General features: G+C 46.2%; 1 protein-coding gene across 1 annotated transcript in view; it reads left to right on the top strand.

Moving 5' to 3' along the window:
- Nucleotides 1-15803, top strand: part of LOC139374704 (FRAS1-related extracellular matrix protein 2-like) — a 52324-nt gene extending 36521 nt beyond the window's left edge. The window contains exons 7-24 of the mRNA XM_071115802.1: nt 903-1052; nt 2940-3149; nt 4442-4639; nt 5114-5278; nt 5481-5663; nt 6735-6865; nt 7927-8085; nt 8504-8807; nt 8970-9101; nt 9317-9648; nt 9975-10167; nt 10482-10586; nt 10903-11030; nt 11398-11532; nt 11754-11880; nt 12707-12894; nt 13364-13510; nt 13746-15803. Coding sequence (XP_070971903.1) covers nt 903-1052; nt 2940-3149; nt 4442-4639; nt 5114-5278; nt 5481-5663; nt 6735-6865; nt 7927-8085; nt 8504-8807; nt 8970-9101; nt 9317-9648; nt 9975-10167; nt 10482-10586; nt 10903-11030; nt 11398-11532; nt 11754-11880; nt 12707-12894; nt 13364-13510; nt 13746-14348 — 3590 coding nt within the window. The 3' untranslated portion in view covers nt 14349-15803. The remainder of the gene's footprint in view (nt 1-902; nt 1053-2939; nt 3150-4441; nt 4640-5113; nt 5279-5480; nt 5664-6734; nt 6866-7926; nt 8086-8503; nt 8808-8969; nt 9102-9316; nt 9649-9974; nt 10168-10481; nt 10587-10902; nt 11031-11397; nt 11533-11753; nt 11881-12706; nt 12895-13363; nt 13511-13745) is intronic.
- Nucleotides 15804-15809: the final 6 nt, after the last annotated feature.

The raw sequence follows: 15809 nt of genomic DNA, 5'->3' as shown, positions 1-15809 counted from the left end.
GGGGTGTACAGTAGACAGCAGTAGCTTGTCAGTGATGATGATTCTGGCTGTTATAGAGGGGTGTACAGTAGACAGTGGTAGCTTGTCAGTGATGATGAGTCTGGCTGTTATAGAGGGGTGTACAGTAGACAGCAGTAGCTTGTCAGTGATGATGATTCTGGCTGTTATAGAGGGGTGGACAGTAGACAGCGGTAGCTTGTCAGTGATGATGAGTCTGGCTGTTATAGAGGGGTGTACAGTAGACAGCAGTAGCTTGTCAGTGATGATGATTCTGGCTGTTATAGAGGGGTGTACAGTAGACAGCAGTAGCTTGTCAGTGATGATCAGTCTGGCTGTTATAGAGGGGTGTAGAGAGATTAATCCGCTGTGTGTTCCAAAGATATGCATTCCTTCCCTCTAGTCTATTACTCAGAGAGGGAGAGGTAGAGAGATCCTCCTGTCTGTGCTGCCTCCCCGTCTCCTCCCTCTTATCAGTGCTACTGTCATCAGACAAGGTGGACATCCCATCCCTCTTCTCCCCCCAACTCATCCCCCTTTCACTTATCCCCCATTTCTACCTGGCTTTTCAGGTGTGCACTGTAGACCTCTGGCACTGAGTTCAGACGACACTGTCTGGCCTCGATGAGGGGAGGATGATGAAGGGATGAGTGGGGTGACAGGTCTCTTCCTGGAAAGAGGGGGATGACCCCGTCAGCCATACCAACTGTATCTGACAAGCCGAGTTCAGACCAGAAATGTGGATTATCCCATGAGAGATTCTTCCCCAAAGACATCCTTAATCAAAACCACATTTTTGTAACTTTATGTTCATATCTGTAAGATGTTGATGATAATATACTGACCTGACCTCTCTCTCTCTCTCCTCCCTCCCCCATCTCTCTCTTTCTCCCTTTAACCCACAGAGCCCTCTCTGTATTTCGGAGAACTAGATTACATTGTGGATGAGAGTTCAGGCTATGTGGAGGTCAGGGTCTGGAGGACTGGCACTGACCTCTCCAAGACGGCCACAGTGACTGTCCGCTCCAGGAAGAGTGACCCCGTCTCTGCTGAAGGTCAGAAGAAGAACGTGAATGTTAGATCTATTATTCCTATTCTCTTTGTGGTGTAGCGTTTCCAGAATACAGTGCCTTGCAAAAGTATTCATCCCCCCCTAGCGTTTTTCCTATTTTGTTGCATTACAACCTGTAATTTAAATGTAATGTAATGGACATACACAAAATAGTCCAAATTGGTGAAATGAAATGAAAAAAATAACTTGTTTCAAAAAACGCAAAAAAAGAATATATACTGTATATTCACCCCCTTTGCTACGAAGCCCCTGAAGAAGATCTGGTGCAACCAATTACCTTCAGAAGTCACATAATTAGTTAAATAAAGGCCACCTGTGTACAATCTAAGTGTCACATGATCTCAGTATATATACACCTGTTCTTAGTGGTGTTGCAGGCCCCAGAGTCTGTAGCACCACCAAGCAAGCATCACCATTAAGACCAAGGAGCTAACCAAACAGGTCAGGGATAAAGTTGTGGAGAAGTACAGATCAGGGTTGGGTTATAAAAAAATATCAGAAACTTTGAACATCCACGGAGCACCATTAAATCCATTATTCAAAAATGGAAAGAATATGGCACAACAACAAACCTGCCAAGAGAAGGCCGTCCACCAAAACTCACGGACCAGGCAAGGTGTGCATTAATCAGAGAGGCAACAAAGAGACCAAAGATAACCCTGAAGGAGCTGCAAAGCTCCACAGCGGAGATTGGAGTATCTGTCCACTTCAAGCCGTACACTCCACAGAGCTGGGCTTTACGGAAGAGTGGCCAGAAAAAAGCCATTGCTTAAAGAAATAAATAAGCAAACACGTTTGGTGTTCGCCAAAAGGTATGTGGGAGACTCCCCAAACATATGGAAGAAGGTACTCTGGTCAGATGAGAATAAAATTTCACGTTTTGGCCATCAAGGAAAACGCTATGTCTAGCGCAAACCCAACACCTCTCATAACCCAGAGAACACCATCCCCACAGTGAAGCATGGTGGTGGCAGCATCATGCTTTGGGAATGTTTTTCATCGACAGGGACTGGGAAACTGGTCAAAATTGAAGGAATGATGGATGGCGCTAAATACAGGGAAATTCTTGAGGGAAACCTGTTTCAGTCTTCCAGAGATTTGAGACTGGGACGGAGGTTCACCTTCCAGCAGGACGATGACCATAAGCATACTGCTAAAGCAACACTTGAGTGGTTTAAGGGGAAACATTGAAATGTCTTAGAATGGCCTAGTCAAAGCCCAGACCTCAATCCAATTGAGAATCTGTGGTATGACTTAAAGATTGCGGAACCCATGTAACTTGAAGGAGCTGGAGCAGTTTTGCCTTGAAGAATGGGCAAAATCCCAGTGGCTAGATGTGCCAAGCTTATCGAGACATACCCCAAGAGACTTGCAGCTGTAATTGCTGCAAAAGGTGGCTCTACAAAGTATTAACTTTGGGGGGGTGAATAGTTATGCACACTCAAGTTTTCAGTTTTTTTGTCTTATTTCTTGTTTGTTTCATAATAAAACATATTTTGTATCTTCAAAGTGGTAGGCATGTTGTGTAAATCAAATGATACAACCCCCCCAAAAAAATCTATTTTAATTCTAGGTTGTAAGGCAACAAAATAGGAAAAATGGCAAGGGGGGTAAATTCTTTCGCAAGCCACTGTATGTGTCAAAGTATTTACAATTCCCCTGGAGCCCCTCAATCTCTGTTTTCACATTATTCACAATCTCTCTATCAGTGTAATTACACAGAATTCCCAATCGTTCCTAATATTTCTCAAACATTCCGTTGTCATCTCTTTCTCTGTTATAGTAGTATTCCAATGCCCTTACTGGCTCTCTCTCCATAAAGATACATGTGTAATGTACTATTTCTATGTTCCCCGTGTCCCCCTGCCAGCCGGCCTGGACTACGTGGGCATCAGCCGTAACCTGGACTTTGCCCCCGGGGTGACCATGCAGACATTCAGAGTGACCATCCTGGATGACCTGGGTCAGCCGGAGCTGGAGGGGCCGGAAACCTTTGACCTGGTGCTGAGGATGCCCATGAACGCTGTGCTGGGAGAGCCCAGCAAGACCATCATCACTATTAATGATACTGTTACTGACCGTGAGTTATACACACTCTGTAACACATCCCCACACATGTAGATATATTGCCCCCAGCAAGGCCACCATCCCGGTTAATGATACTGTCACTGACCATGAATTATACAGACACACACACTTTTTCACACATTGTTTTAGTGTTAACATAAGCACTGTTTTAGCTCTAACATAGCCACTGTTTTAGCACTAACATAACCACTGTTTTAGCTCTAATATAACCACTGTTTTAGCACTAACATAACCACTGTTTTAGCACTAACATAACCACTGTTTTAGCGCTAACATAACCACTGTTTTAGCTCTAACATAACCACTGTTTTAGTGTTAACCACTGTTTTAGCTCTAACATAACCACTGTTTTAGTGTTAACCACTGTTTTAGCTCTAACATAACCACTGTTTTAGCACTAACATAACCACTGTTTTAGCGCTAACATAACCACTGTTTTAGCTGTAACATAACCACTGTTTTAGCTGTAACATAACCACTGTTTTAGCATTAACCACTGTTTTAGCTCTAACATAACCACTGTTTTAGCGCTAACATAACCACTGTTTTAGCGCTAACATAACCACTGTTTTAGCACTCACATAACCACTGTTTTAGCGCTAACATAACCACTGTTTTAGCGCTAACATAACCACTGTTTTAGCGCTAACATAACCACTGTTTTAGCACTAGCATAACCACTGTTTTAGCTCTAACATAACCACTGTTTTAGAACTAACATAACCACTGTTTTAGCACTAACATAACCACTGTTTTAGCACTAACATAACCACTGTTTTAGCACTAACATAACCACTGTTTTAGCACTAACATAACCACTGTTTTAGCGCTAACATAACCACTGTTTTAGCGCTAACATAACCACTGTTTTAGCGCTAACATAACCACTGTTTTAGCGCTAACATAACCACTGTTTTAGCTCTAACATAACCACTGTTTTAGCACTAGCATAACCACTGTTTTAGCACTAGCATAACCACTTTTTTAGCTCTAACATAACCACTGTTTTAGCATTAACCACTGTTTTAGCACTAACATAACCACTGTTTTAGCGCTAACATAACCACTGTTTTAGCTTTTCTCTTTGTATGAATTGTTTGTGTTTTGTTATCCATATAAAAGTAGCTTTGAGATGATTGTCTAAGGCACATTTAGTCGGTGAGCAATGAGAAATTAAACAAAAAATTAAACTAACTTCCTATGCAGAAGCCATGAAAAGAATATTGAGCAGTAGTAGTATTCTGTTCTCTTCAGGGCCTAATTCAAATCTACTTATCATTCCAGTGCCTAAGGTTCAGTTCAAGAATGCTGCCTATAAGGTGGATGAGGCGGACGGGGAGATGAAGGCCGTAGTGTATCGTAGTGGAGACATCAGTCACAGGTCTACGGTGCGCTGCTACACCCGCCAGGGCTCTGCTCAGGTCATGATGGATTATGATGAGAGGCCCAACACGGACGGGTCACTCATCACCTTCTTCCCAGGTAACCCCAGTCTCTCTCTCTCTCTGTTTCTCTCTCTCTCCATCTCCCTCCCTTTCTCTGTCTCTCCCTTCCTCCCTCTTCTCCTCTCTCTTTCGCTCTCCTTCTCATTTCCTCCCTCTTCACCCCTCTCTCTCTCTCCCCCTTCTCTTACTCTCTCTCTCCCTCTTCCTCCCTCCCTCCCACTCCCTATCTCTCTATCTCCCTCTTCCTCCCTCCCTCCCTCTCACTCCCTCTCTCTCCTTCCCTAGCTCTACCCCTTCTCTTACTCTCTCTCTCCCTCTTCCTCCCTCCCTCCCTCTCACTCCCTATCTCTCTCTCTCCCTCTTCCTCCCTCCCTCTCACTCCCTCTATCTCTCTCCCTCCTTCCCTAGCTCTACCCCTTCTCTCTCTCAATGTCTTTTTATATGCCAACCCCCCATATCCTCATATTTCTATGTGTTAACGTTGTGTTCCCCCTGTCCGTCTGTCCCACAGGGGAGAGTGAGAAGGAGTGTGTGGTGAACCTGGTGGATGATAACCTGTACGAGGAGGACGAGGAGTTCCGTCTGGTCCTGGGAACGCCCAAGAGCAAGTCACCCTTCGGAGCCTCCACAGGGGAACAGAGCGAGGCGGTGGTCACCATTACTGACGAGAAAGACAGTAAGCTTTACCCAAGGAACACGGAGAGATATCTACCACACCGAACATCGGGCTACATTGTATTGATCTATCTAACAAAGTATTACAAATTAAATGCCAAAACACTCTGTTTTATGAATGATTTGATTCAGTCTCTAGAGAGTTAGAGTCAGTAGTTTGTTCTGTTTTGTATCAGGAGTCTAACCGGATTCTCTCTCCTCAGAGCCCGTCATCCGTTTCAGTGAGATAAAGTACAGTGTACGGGAGCCCCAGATCCAGGGGGAGACAGCCGTGGTGAATATCCCTATCCTGAGGCTAGGAGACACCTCCAAGGTCTCCCTGGTCAGGGTCCACACCAAGGATGGGTCGGCCACCTCCGGAGAGGACTACAACCCGCTGTCGGAGGGTGAGTCCTACCATTAAGTTATCATATAGTTTAATAATGTAACACAGACATAACTAACCCTAACGTCCAGAGAGGACTACAACCTGCTGTCGGAGGGTGAGTCCTACCATTAAGTTATCATATAGTTTAATCATGTAACACAGACATAACTAACCCTAACATCCGGAGAGGACTACAACCTGCTGTCGGAGGGTGAGTCCTACCATTGAGTTATCATATAGTTTAATCATGTAACACAGACATAACTAACCCTAACGTCCAGAGAGGACTACAACCTGCTGTCGGAGGGTGAGTCCTACCATTAAGTTATCATATAATTCAATCATGTAACACAGACATAACTAACCCTAACGTCCAGAGAGGACTACAACCCGCTGTCGGAGGGTGAGTCCTACCATTAAGTTATCATATAGTTTAACCATGTAACACAGACATAACTAACCCTAACGTCCGGAGAGGACTACAACCTGCTGTCGGAGGGTGAGTACACATACAGGAACTGTAGTCTATGTTCCATTATCCACTCTAGCATCCTTCTTAGATTGTCCAAAATATTGCTTCATTCTAAGTGGGATGTTAATATGGGCGTTAGAACAGAACCATATGAGATTTGACACTTTAAAATAGATGTCAAAGAAAAAACAATGATTGCAAAGTTAAATAAACCATACGACTCTATGCACAAGGACGACTTTTAACAATGTCCACTGAACATTTTACAAAAACACATTTAGTTGAAGAAACAGCACATACCGTCATTCTGTTACCAAACTTTGCATCTGCACTGTTCTTCAAGTAAATGAGTTGTTATGTAAAATTTTCAGTGTCAGTTGTTAAAAGTAGTTTTGTCAGAGAGTTGTATGGTTTGTTTAAGTTTGCAATGATATTTTTCTTGTTTGACATACATTTTAAATTCTCAGCATTATTCTGTTACCGGAGAATATACAGCCATTGTTGTCATACTGTGTTGGGCACTGTCGTGTATAACCCATTCACACCTAAAACGATGTGATACATTTTTAACAGAGATCCTTATTAAGCTCTTGTTTAACCTTGTGTGTGTCTCTCAAGATGTGGAGTTCAAGGAGGGTGAGACAGAACACTTTGTGGAGGTGCAGATCCTGTATGACGGCCAGAGAGAGATGAGAGAAGCCTTCGTCGTCCACATGAAACCTGATGAGTACATGGTCGCAGAGATGCAGGTAAGACTGAGGGCATGGGATCACACGCACGCACGCACGCACACACGCACCCTCGCACGACGCACACACGCACACACGCACATACGCACACAAGCACACACGCACACACGCACACACGCACACACACACACACACTTTATGCATTTATTTAACCCTTATTTTACCAGGTCAGTTGACTGAGAACACATTCTCATTTACAGCAACGACCTGGGGAATAGTTACAGGTGAGATGAATGTGCCAATTGGAAGCTGGGGATGATTAGGTGACCATGATGGTATGAGGGCCAGATTTGGAATTTAGCCAGGACACCAGGGTTAACACCCCTACTCTTAGAATAAGTGCCATGGGATCTTTAGTGACCACAGAGAGTCAGGACACTGTTTAACGTCCCATCCGAAAGATGGCACCCTACACAGGGCAATGTCCCCAATCACTGCCCTGGGGCATTGGAATCTTCTTTATTTTAGACCAGAGGAAAAAGTGCCTCCTACTGGCCCTCCAACACCACTTCCAGCAGCATCTGGTCTCCCATCCAGGACTAACCCTGCTTAACTGCTTAGCTTCAGAGGCAAGCCAGCAGTGAGATGCAGGGTGGTATGCTGCTGACACCCACCTAGATCACCCACCGAGACACACACACACCATATAAATACCCTCAGCAGGTCTCAGGGCATGCACATACACACTTGAACACACAAATAGCCAGGCAGCAGCTGCCACTGTCAGCAGCCCCGGCACCCAAATCACCAGCTATTATAAAAATACTTCCTGGTTGAGTCCATGCTATGAGAATGTCCCTCAAGTCAACCCACAGAGCAGTGTGACCTACAAACACAGCTATGTGGCATCCCAGACATGTACTGTACCATACCACTAACCTGACACAAATAATGCTAGAAGTGTACGCTCACTTTAACTCACTTTTCTCCTTTGGTATTACAAATATGCTGTTCTAAGGTGGACTCCACCTTCTCAAACGTCCAAGTTTACAATGTAGAACACCATAAAGTGTACTATACCCACGGAATGGTGTTTTGAATCTCTCTCTCCCGTTCATCAGATGAGTAAGGCAATTGTGTACATTGAGGAGATGGACAGCGTGGCAGACGTCACCTTCCCGGCTGTGCCTACTGTGGTGTCCCTGCTAATGTACGATGACACGGCCCGCGCCAGGGACAACCCTCACCCCTCTACTGGCTACCCCATCGTCTGTGTGACGGTGAGTGGTGGCCACTGGGCCTAGACACACACACACGCAGAATGCAACCCCCTAGACACACAGACACACACAGACCTTATATCCAGGTGTTTAAACATGTAAAGCTAAGCTAGCGACAAGGTCGGAATACTTTCATCCAGTCCAGAAAGCCGAGGCTTCAAACTGAAGGTCTTTGTGTTTCATAGTTTCAATACCTGTTGTTTAAGTGGAAAATCAAAATGCTTTCTCCAGTTCTGACTAAATCCTAAACATGAGACCCTTTCACCGGCATAACAAATGTACACGTGTATTCTCAAATACATATTACCGATATACCATTGCATATAGCCTCGTAAAGCACGGTTTACAAGACGACTGTGTATCATCCTATTACATATGCCATAATCTCACGTATCTGTGGCCCCTCCCTCACCTGCAGGCCTGCAACCCCAAATACCACGACTTTGACAAGACGGGCTCCATCTGCACGGCGGAGAGCATCAACGACACCCTGACCCAGTACCGCTGGCTGGTCAGCGCCCCCAGCGGGTCAGACGGGGTCACCTCGCCCCTGAGAGAGGTGGACACCAACACCTTCTTCACCAACACTAAGTCCATCACCCTGGACTCCATCTACTTCCAGGCTGGGTCGAGAGTCCAGTGTGCTGCCCGGGCGTTCAATACGAACGGGGATGCTGGTCTGGAGCTGTCCAGTCCCATCATGGTGGTCAGCAGGGAGGAGGGTGAGTGAAGACTGGGGGGGGGGGGGGGGGGGTGACTTCAGAGTTCAGTGACATCAACCTTCATGACATCTGTTATATGTCCTTATTAGGACAGAGTTACGTAGGCCTTGTGATGGAGAGTTCAAGGATGATTGTCTATCCGACAATAATATGTCTGTGTAGGTCTGTGTCAACCACGTATCTCTGGCACGGTGGGAGCTGAGCCCTTCTCTGCTAAGATCCGCTATACCGGCCCTGACGACCCTGACTTCCCAAACCTCATCAAACTCACTGTCAACATGCCGCACATGGACGGTGAGTAACAGGCTCTGTCATGTCCTTACTTACTGGTCTAGAGTCAGTTTGATTGTTTAGCTAACGATCGATGACAATTGGACTGAGGTAGAAAGAACTGATTCAAGATCAGTTGACAAGGGTAAAAAGTTACCAGGTCATTAAAATATTTATTAATAACGCAATGGATTGATGATGTATTGAAACCGTCTCTCTCTCACCCCTCTTCTCCTCAGGCATGTTACCGGTCATCTCTACGCGGCCCCTGTCCAACTTCGAGCTGACCCTGTCTCCGGACGGCACGCGCGTGGGCAACCACCGCTGCTCTAACCTACTGGACTTCAACGAGATCCAGACGGGCCACGGCTTCATCACCGACGCCACCAAGAACCCTGAGATCATCGGCGAGACATCTCCCTACCAGTACAGTGCCGACATGCGCTCCACCAACAGCCTGAGATTCTACAGGAACCTGAATCTGGAGGCTTGTCTGTGGGAGTTTAATAGTTACTACGACATGTCCGAGCTGCTCACCACCTGTGGAGGTTCTATCGGGACGGATGGACAGGTACTGGAGAGAGAGAGACATATACACATATGCACTGATGCAAACACACACAAACTGACACGCTGGCTGTTCTCTGTGTGCAGCTCTCGATTACTCAGTCTGCTCTCGTTGTTTTTTCAGTAATCTGTCAAGTTGAAAGTAGACATTTTGAAATTCCCTCTGTGTTAAATTCCCTCTGTGTTAAATTCCCTTGGTGTTAAAGTCCCTCTATGTTACCTTTCATGCTTGAATGCTCTGAAGTGTTCCTATCCTTCTGTTTTGTACTGTGGTATATGCTGATCCAGGTACAGTTGAAGGTGACCCTGACTATGTATCTCTTCCTCTAGGTGCTGAACCTGGTCCAGTCCTATGTGACTCTGCGCGTGCCTCTCTATGTGTCCTATGTCTTCCACTCCCCCGTCGCCGTGGGAGGATGGCAGCACTTTGACCTGCAGTCAGAGCTCAAGCTCACCTTTGTGTACGACACCGCCATCTTGTGGCAGGACGGAATCGGCAGCCCGCCGGAGGCTGAACTACAAGGTACAGCCAATTCGGCCCACTGTTGGCTATTTTAAGTACTACAGTGAGGTGGATGGCTTGCAGTATTACTCTGTTAATACCTGTATAATTAATAGTCTGCAGGCACATTTGATTAGAATCTCCGAGCTGACGAGGTGTAAAATCTGTCGATCTGCCCTTGAGCAAGGCACTTACCCCTAATTGCTCCTGTAAGTCACTCTGGATAAGAGTGTCTGCTAAATGACTAAAATGTAAATAATGTCTTATGCATTATTTCACCAGTAAATGACAGAGGTGGACAATAACCCTGGTTTGATGTAACTGTGTCCCTATAGGATCCATGTACCCCACCAGCATGAGGATCAACGAGGAGGGACGTCTGGTGGTCAACTTCAAGACTGAGGCCCGCTTCAGGGGACAGTTTGTCATGTCCCACCCAGGTATTGCACACGCACGCGCTATCTCTCCTATTGTGTTGCACTATTACCCAGATCCTGTACCGCTATTAGAATGGAACCGTCTAAGGGGTTGTTCTGCCAAATGTCAACATGACATTACCCTTTACCCTTTTCAGTAAGAATAAAACTACCGTCAACAATGTAAAATGTGTATACCTTACAAGGAGGTGCGTTCAGTACAACGCCAGTCTTAAGATGTTGTGTTCATGTATGCCCTTTGTCAGACACATCAAGCAAAGAAACGCTCAACAGAAGTGTGCGTGTGAGACTAAAGAGAGGATTGACTGTGTGTTTCCAGGAACCACTCTGTCGTCCATGGTGATGTGTGCTGACCTCTCTGGCCTGACCTTCACCCTGGCCCTGATCAGGACTGAGCCCACCTACAACCAGCCCATGCAGCAGTGGAGCTTCGTCTCTGACTTCGCTGTGAGCTGCCATCTTGATCATTGTCTGTCTTAGAGGTAGACTCAGCAATATGAGTATGTGCACCGGTTCGCTTCACGCTGTCAGAGCGTGGTAGGTGCAGGACCAAAACAGCACAGCGCTCTTAGTTGTTGAGGAAATGGACCCACTATGCTGTTTACTTTGTGGACCTACGTCATATCGCTGAGTCTACCTTTAACTTTGTATTCTTAGTGTTTGTGCTGAAGCCAACTGGTAGATGGTAATGACAGAAGACTAGGGTTAGCTTTAGCAGCACGTACAGTATGGATACAAGACCAGCAGTAACTACCTTAAATGATTGGTGTGTTTTAAAGTTGTTTTAATGATGTTGTAATGTTGTTGTCTGTAGGTGCGGGACTACTCTGGCACGTACACAGTGAAGATGATCCCCTGCAGTGCCTCTCCCAATGGGGAGTTCAGCATTCCCCCTGTGTGTCACCCACGAGAACCCCTCACCTTCCACATGGACATCCGCTTCCAGCAGGTCACCACCACCACTGCATACCCACAGTCTCTGGCAGACTAGCATACCCAAGACGCTAGAATCAAGAGGAAACTTTGTCATTCACCAATGCTGATTTGTCTTGGTGTTGTATGAGGCTAAAAACAAGTAGTAGCAGATACTTGTTGATTAAATGCATTGAACCAATCGTATAAATCTTATCAACTCTCCTGTGTTTGACCTTTGCCCTCTGACCACCCCAGGTGAGTGACCCGGTGGCGGCTGAGTTCAGTCTGAACACCCAGATGTTCCTGCTGTCCAAGAGGGAGCTGTGGCTGTCAGACGGATCCATGGGCTTCGGAGAGAGCACCGACACAGCCTTCTCAGAGGGTACTGGACTACTACTGACCCCTAGTGGACACTCTAGGAACCACTAGTCAACATATAGATAGATACACCACTAGTCAACATATAGATAGATACACCACTAGTCAACATATAGATAGATACACCACTAGTCAACATACATGCTCTTTAATGACATAGACTGACTTAGACTGATCAGGTGAAAGCTATGATCCCTTGTTGATGTCACTTGTTAAATCCACTTCAATCAGTGTAGATGAAGGAGAGGAGACCGGTTAAAGAAGGATTTTTAAGCATTGAGATAATTGATACATGGATTGTGGATGTGTGCCATTCAGAGGGTGAATGGGCAAGACACAAGATTGAAGTGCCTTTGAATGGGAGATGGTATTAGGTGCCAGGCGCACCGGTTTGTGTGTCAACAACTGCAACACTGCTGGGATTTTTCACGCTCAATAGTTTGTGCATCAAGAATGGTCCACCACCAAAAGGACATCCAGCCAACTTGACACAACTGTGTGAAGCATTGGAGTGAACATGGGCCAGCTTCCCTGTGGAACCCTTTGGACACCTTGTAGAGTCCATAACCCAACAAATTGAGTTTGTTCTGAGAGCAAAATGAGGTGCAACTCAATATTAGAAAGGTGTTCCTAATGTTTTGTCCACTCAGTGTACATTATTAGCTGCTTATAGAACTCACACAGCTTTCTGTCTAACTGCTTTCTGAGTTTGAATGTAAAGATCATATTTAACAGTCTAATAACCATTTAATGAAGCTTTCAGTGCTTGTTGAAGTGTCACAGAGCAATTGACACCACCCTCTAATCTCTCCCTCCATCCCCCTCTCCAGGCTCCTCTATCTACGGCCGTGTGATGGTGGACCCAGTCCAGAACCTGGGTGACTCCTTCTCCTGCAGTATAGAGAAGGTGTTCCTGTGTACAGGAGCTGACGGTTACGTCCCCAAGTACAACCCCACCAACAAGGAGTATGGCTGCCTGGCCGACGCACCTTCACTGCTCTACAGATTCAAGATCCTGGTGCGTACGGCAATCACTTAACACATGATGCCTCCAGTCAGGGAGAGATTCCTCTGGAGTTTTGTTATGGTCACTTTGAATGCAGTTTGGTCAGTTTTGCTATATTTATTCATTCATTCATTCACAAGTAATTTCTTGCTTCAACCATCTACAACCATTTGTGTTCTTGACATCTCAGTACAGGTGAGTCATGCTGGTGTTAGGCTGTTGACGTTTCAGTCATTTAGCAGACGATCTTATCCAGAGGGACTTACAGGAGCTATTATGGTTAAGTGCCTTGCTCAAGGGCACGTCGACAGATTTTTCACCTAGTCGGCCACCGTATTCGAACCAGTTACCTTTTGATTACTGGCCCAATGCTAACTGCTAAGCTACCTACCTCTAATCCATAGACATCCTATACAATATTTCTAAGTTCTATCTGTAATGATTTCAGTGGTCTAACCTGTGTGTGTGTTTTCCTCCTCAGGACAAGGCTCAGCCAGAGACCCAGGCCACAGCGTTTGGAGATGTGTTGTTTGGTGCCACTCTGGCCCTGGACACTCCTGGAGGCCTGCCTCTGGTCAGGCAGCCTGGTTCAGACGGATTCGCCCTGTCCTCCTCGCCTCTCTTCCAGGTCAGCTGAAATGCGCACGCCCCCCCCCCCCCCTAATCGTACCTAATATGGTCTGTAAACTGGATAACAATGGGAAAATAGTCTCTGTATGGTTGAATTAAATCTGGTTTCTGAAATCTGAGTTTGATTACTTGCACACAAAAACACACACATTTTGTTTGAAATCACACACTGAAAGGTATAGGCCAAGGTCTTTATCACTAACCTCAAGCTCCACTGTGTCTGGATGTTCCAGGTGGCTGCAGGTCGGGAGTGGTTCATCCACACCATCTACACCGTCCGCTCCCGAGACAACGCCAACCGTGGCATCGGCAAGCGCAGCCTGGAGTACCACCACAGCCTGTCCTCCGTGGCCGACCCTCAGCCCGACCTGCACATCTCGTCCCGGGGTCGCTACCGTCGTGCCGCCCCCGCTCCGGACCTGGCCCAGGACATCGGCACCGACAACAATCGGGGAACCAACATCCAGCACATCGCTCTGGACCGCACGGACCGCCTGGTGGTGAGCCAGCGCCAGCCATGGGGTGGACGTGACCGGGCTGGGTCGGACCGCAGCTCACCCTTCCTGGAGCGCCCCCTCCTGGAGAGCTCCGGCAGGGAGCCTGTGGACACCTCCACCCTGCCCATGCTGGTAGGCCTGGCCGGGTTGATCCTTCTCACCTGCCTGGTGGCCATGGTGGTTATTCTGCTGGTGCGGCGCAAGAGGAAGAACCAGAAGAAGAGCCAGTTCCCTCCCTACTCCACCTCGTCGTGCTCGGCCTACAGCGGGGGGAGTGGCAACAGCAGAGAGGGCATGATGGGTACTGGGAGCAGCAGCTTGGACAGCTCTGAGGTCTAGGCTCATGACTAGAGACAGCCCTCCTACCAACACCATCCCGTCCCCGTGGCCTTCTGATAAGACATTGACAGTTGTCAACGGTTCCACCCTCTACCACTGCGGTGCCGTCTAAAGGCTCTATCCAATCCTTACCGCTGAAGCGTTATAGAAATGCAAAGGTCATTTCCGATTGAGCCGACATTCAAGTTTACCGTGAATACGGTCTCCGCTAACTCGGGAACACTGGCTTTCAATTTCAATCGCGCTGTAACACTTGAACTTCAGCAATACGGATTGAATAGAGCCCTAAAACAGGGCTAACCCTGCCTTCTGCTAGCACTGAAGACAGCACAGCCAATTCTTGGGACAGTTGACGTCAGTTGATGTGTGTTGTGGGCCTATAACCAGAGTATGAATGCATGCATGGCTGGCCAAGCCTGGAGAGAAAGTCATGTGAGGATCCATGAACCCTCAATGAAGTGTTTTCACCCCTTTTCCTGTGGTACAACATGGGTTTTAGTCCCCCTCAACAACCCAATTGTCAGAACTCCATTCAGATGTGCTTTAGTTCATGTGTAAAATATTAGGAGTCCCCGAGGGCTGATGTTGTGGAGAATACCCCTTCCAACTATGCTAACTGCCATAGCTGAACATCCCAATTAAATCTTAAAAACAGTAATTGCATCTACAGAAGGTAAAAGCAACTAAACGTCACCCTTGATAGTGCAGAGCAGCTTTGAGACTATTCTGTCCTGTTTTTCTTAAGAGAACTAGCCTATCATGTTATTTTTGTTGTCGGTCGTTCAATCCGTGTCCACTAATATTTGATTTTTTGAGTGCGAGTTAGAGAGCCAAGTGGGTTGAATGTTGGGTTGTCAGTCCGGTCGAGGCTGGCTGTATCAAACGTGGTAAATGTGTGTATTTTCTAATATTGATTGATGCACTGCTATGCTTTACAAAGCCCTCTGTAGTCAGCAGGTGAGCCCACTGCAGCAGAGCACAGACATGGTGCTATTCAATGGGATTGTGACGTTGTCCATTTTAGTCATTCAAGTGCTTAAACTATTCATTCAGAATGTTTTTATACATTTGTTTCAGGTGAGGTTTAAAAAATTAAAAAAATCACGTGTGTATATTATTAACTCTTATAAGTCTGTGTACATACCTGCATGTATAGGATGTTCAAAGTCAACACAGGACAATGCAAACAAGAAAAGGTATTAATTACTAAACCCTGGTGCAACTTGAAGAATATGTTAACCCCACATTTGATGCTGTTTCTCAACTGAAGAATGTGACTATCTTGATCTTATGCAAGTGACAGTATAAGTCAATAGTTGCCAACTAGTTACGGTATAGAAATGTGTCTCCGACCAATTTAGATCAAATTGGTGACTTATCAATTTTGTGATAATTTCAATCAATTGTTTGATGTCCTCCAACTTTAACTGCCAAATACAAATGTACTTTTCTGAATGATTT

The sequence above is a fragment of the Oncorhynchus clarkii genome, chromosome 19, assembly GCF_045791955.1.
Source record: "Oncorhynchus clarkii lewisi isolate Uvic-CL-2024 chromosome 19, UVic_Ocla_1.0, whole genome shotgun sequence".
NCBI classification, from domain to species: domain Eukaryota; kingdom Metazoa; phylum Chordata; class Actinopteri; order Salmoniformes; family Salmonidae; genus Oncorhynchus; species Oncorhynchus clarkii.
Note: the sequence above shows the minus strand (reverse complement) of the source record. Positions and strands in the feature narration are given on the sequence as shown.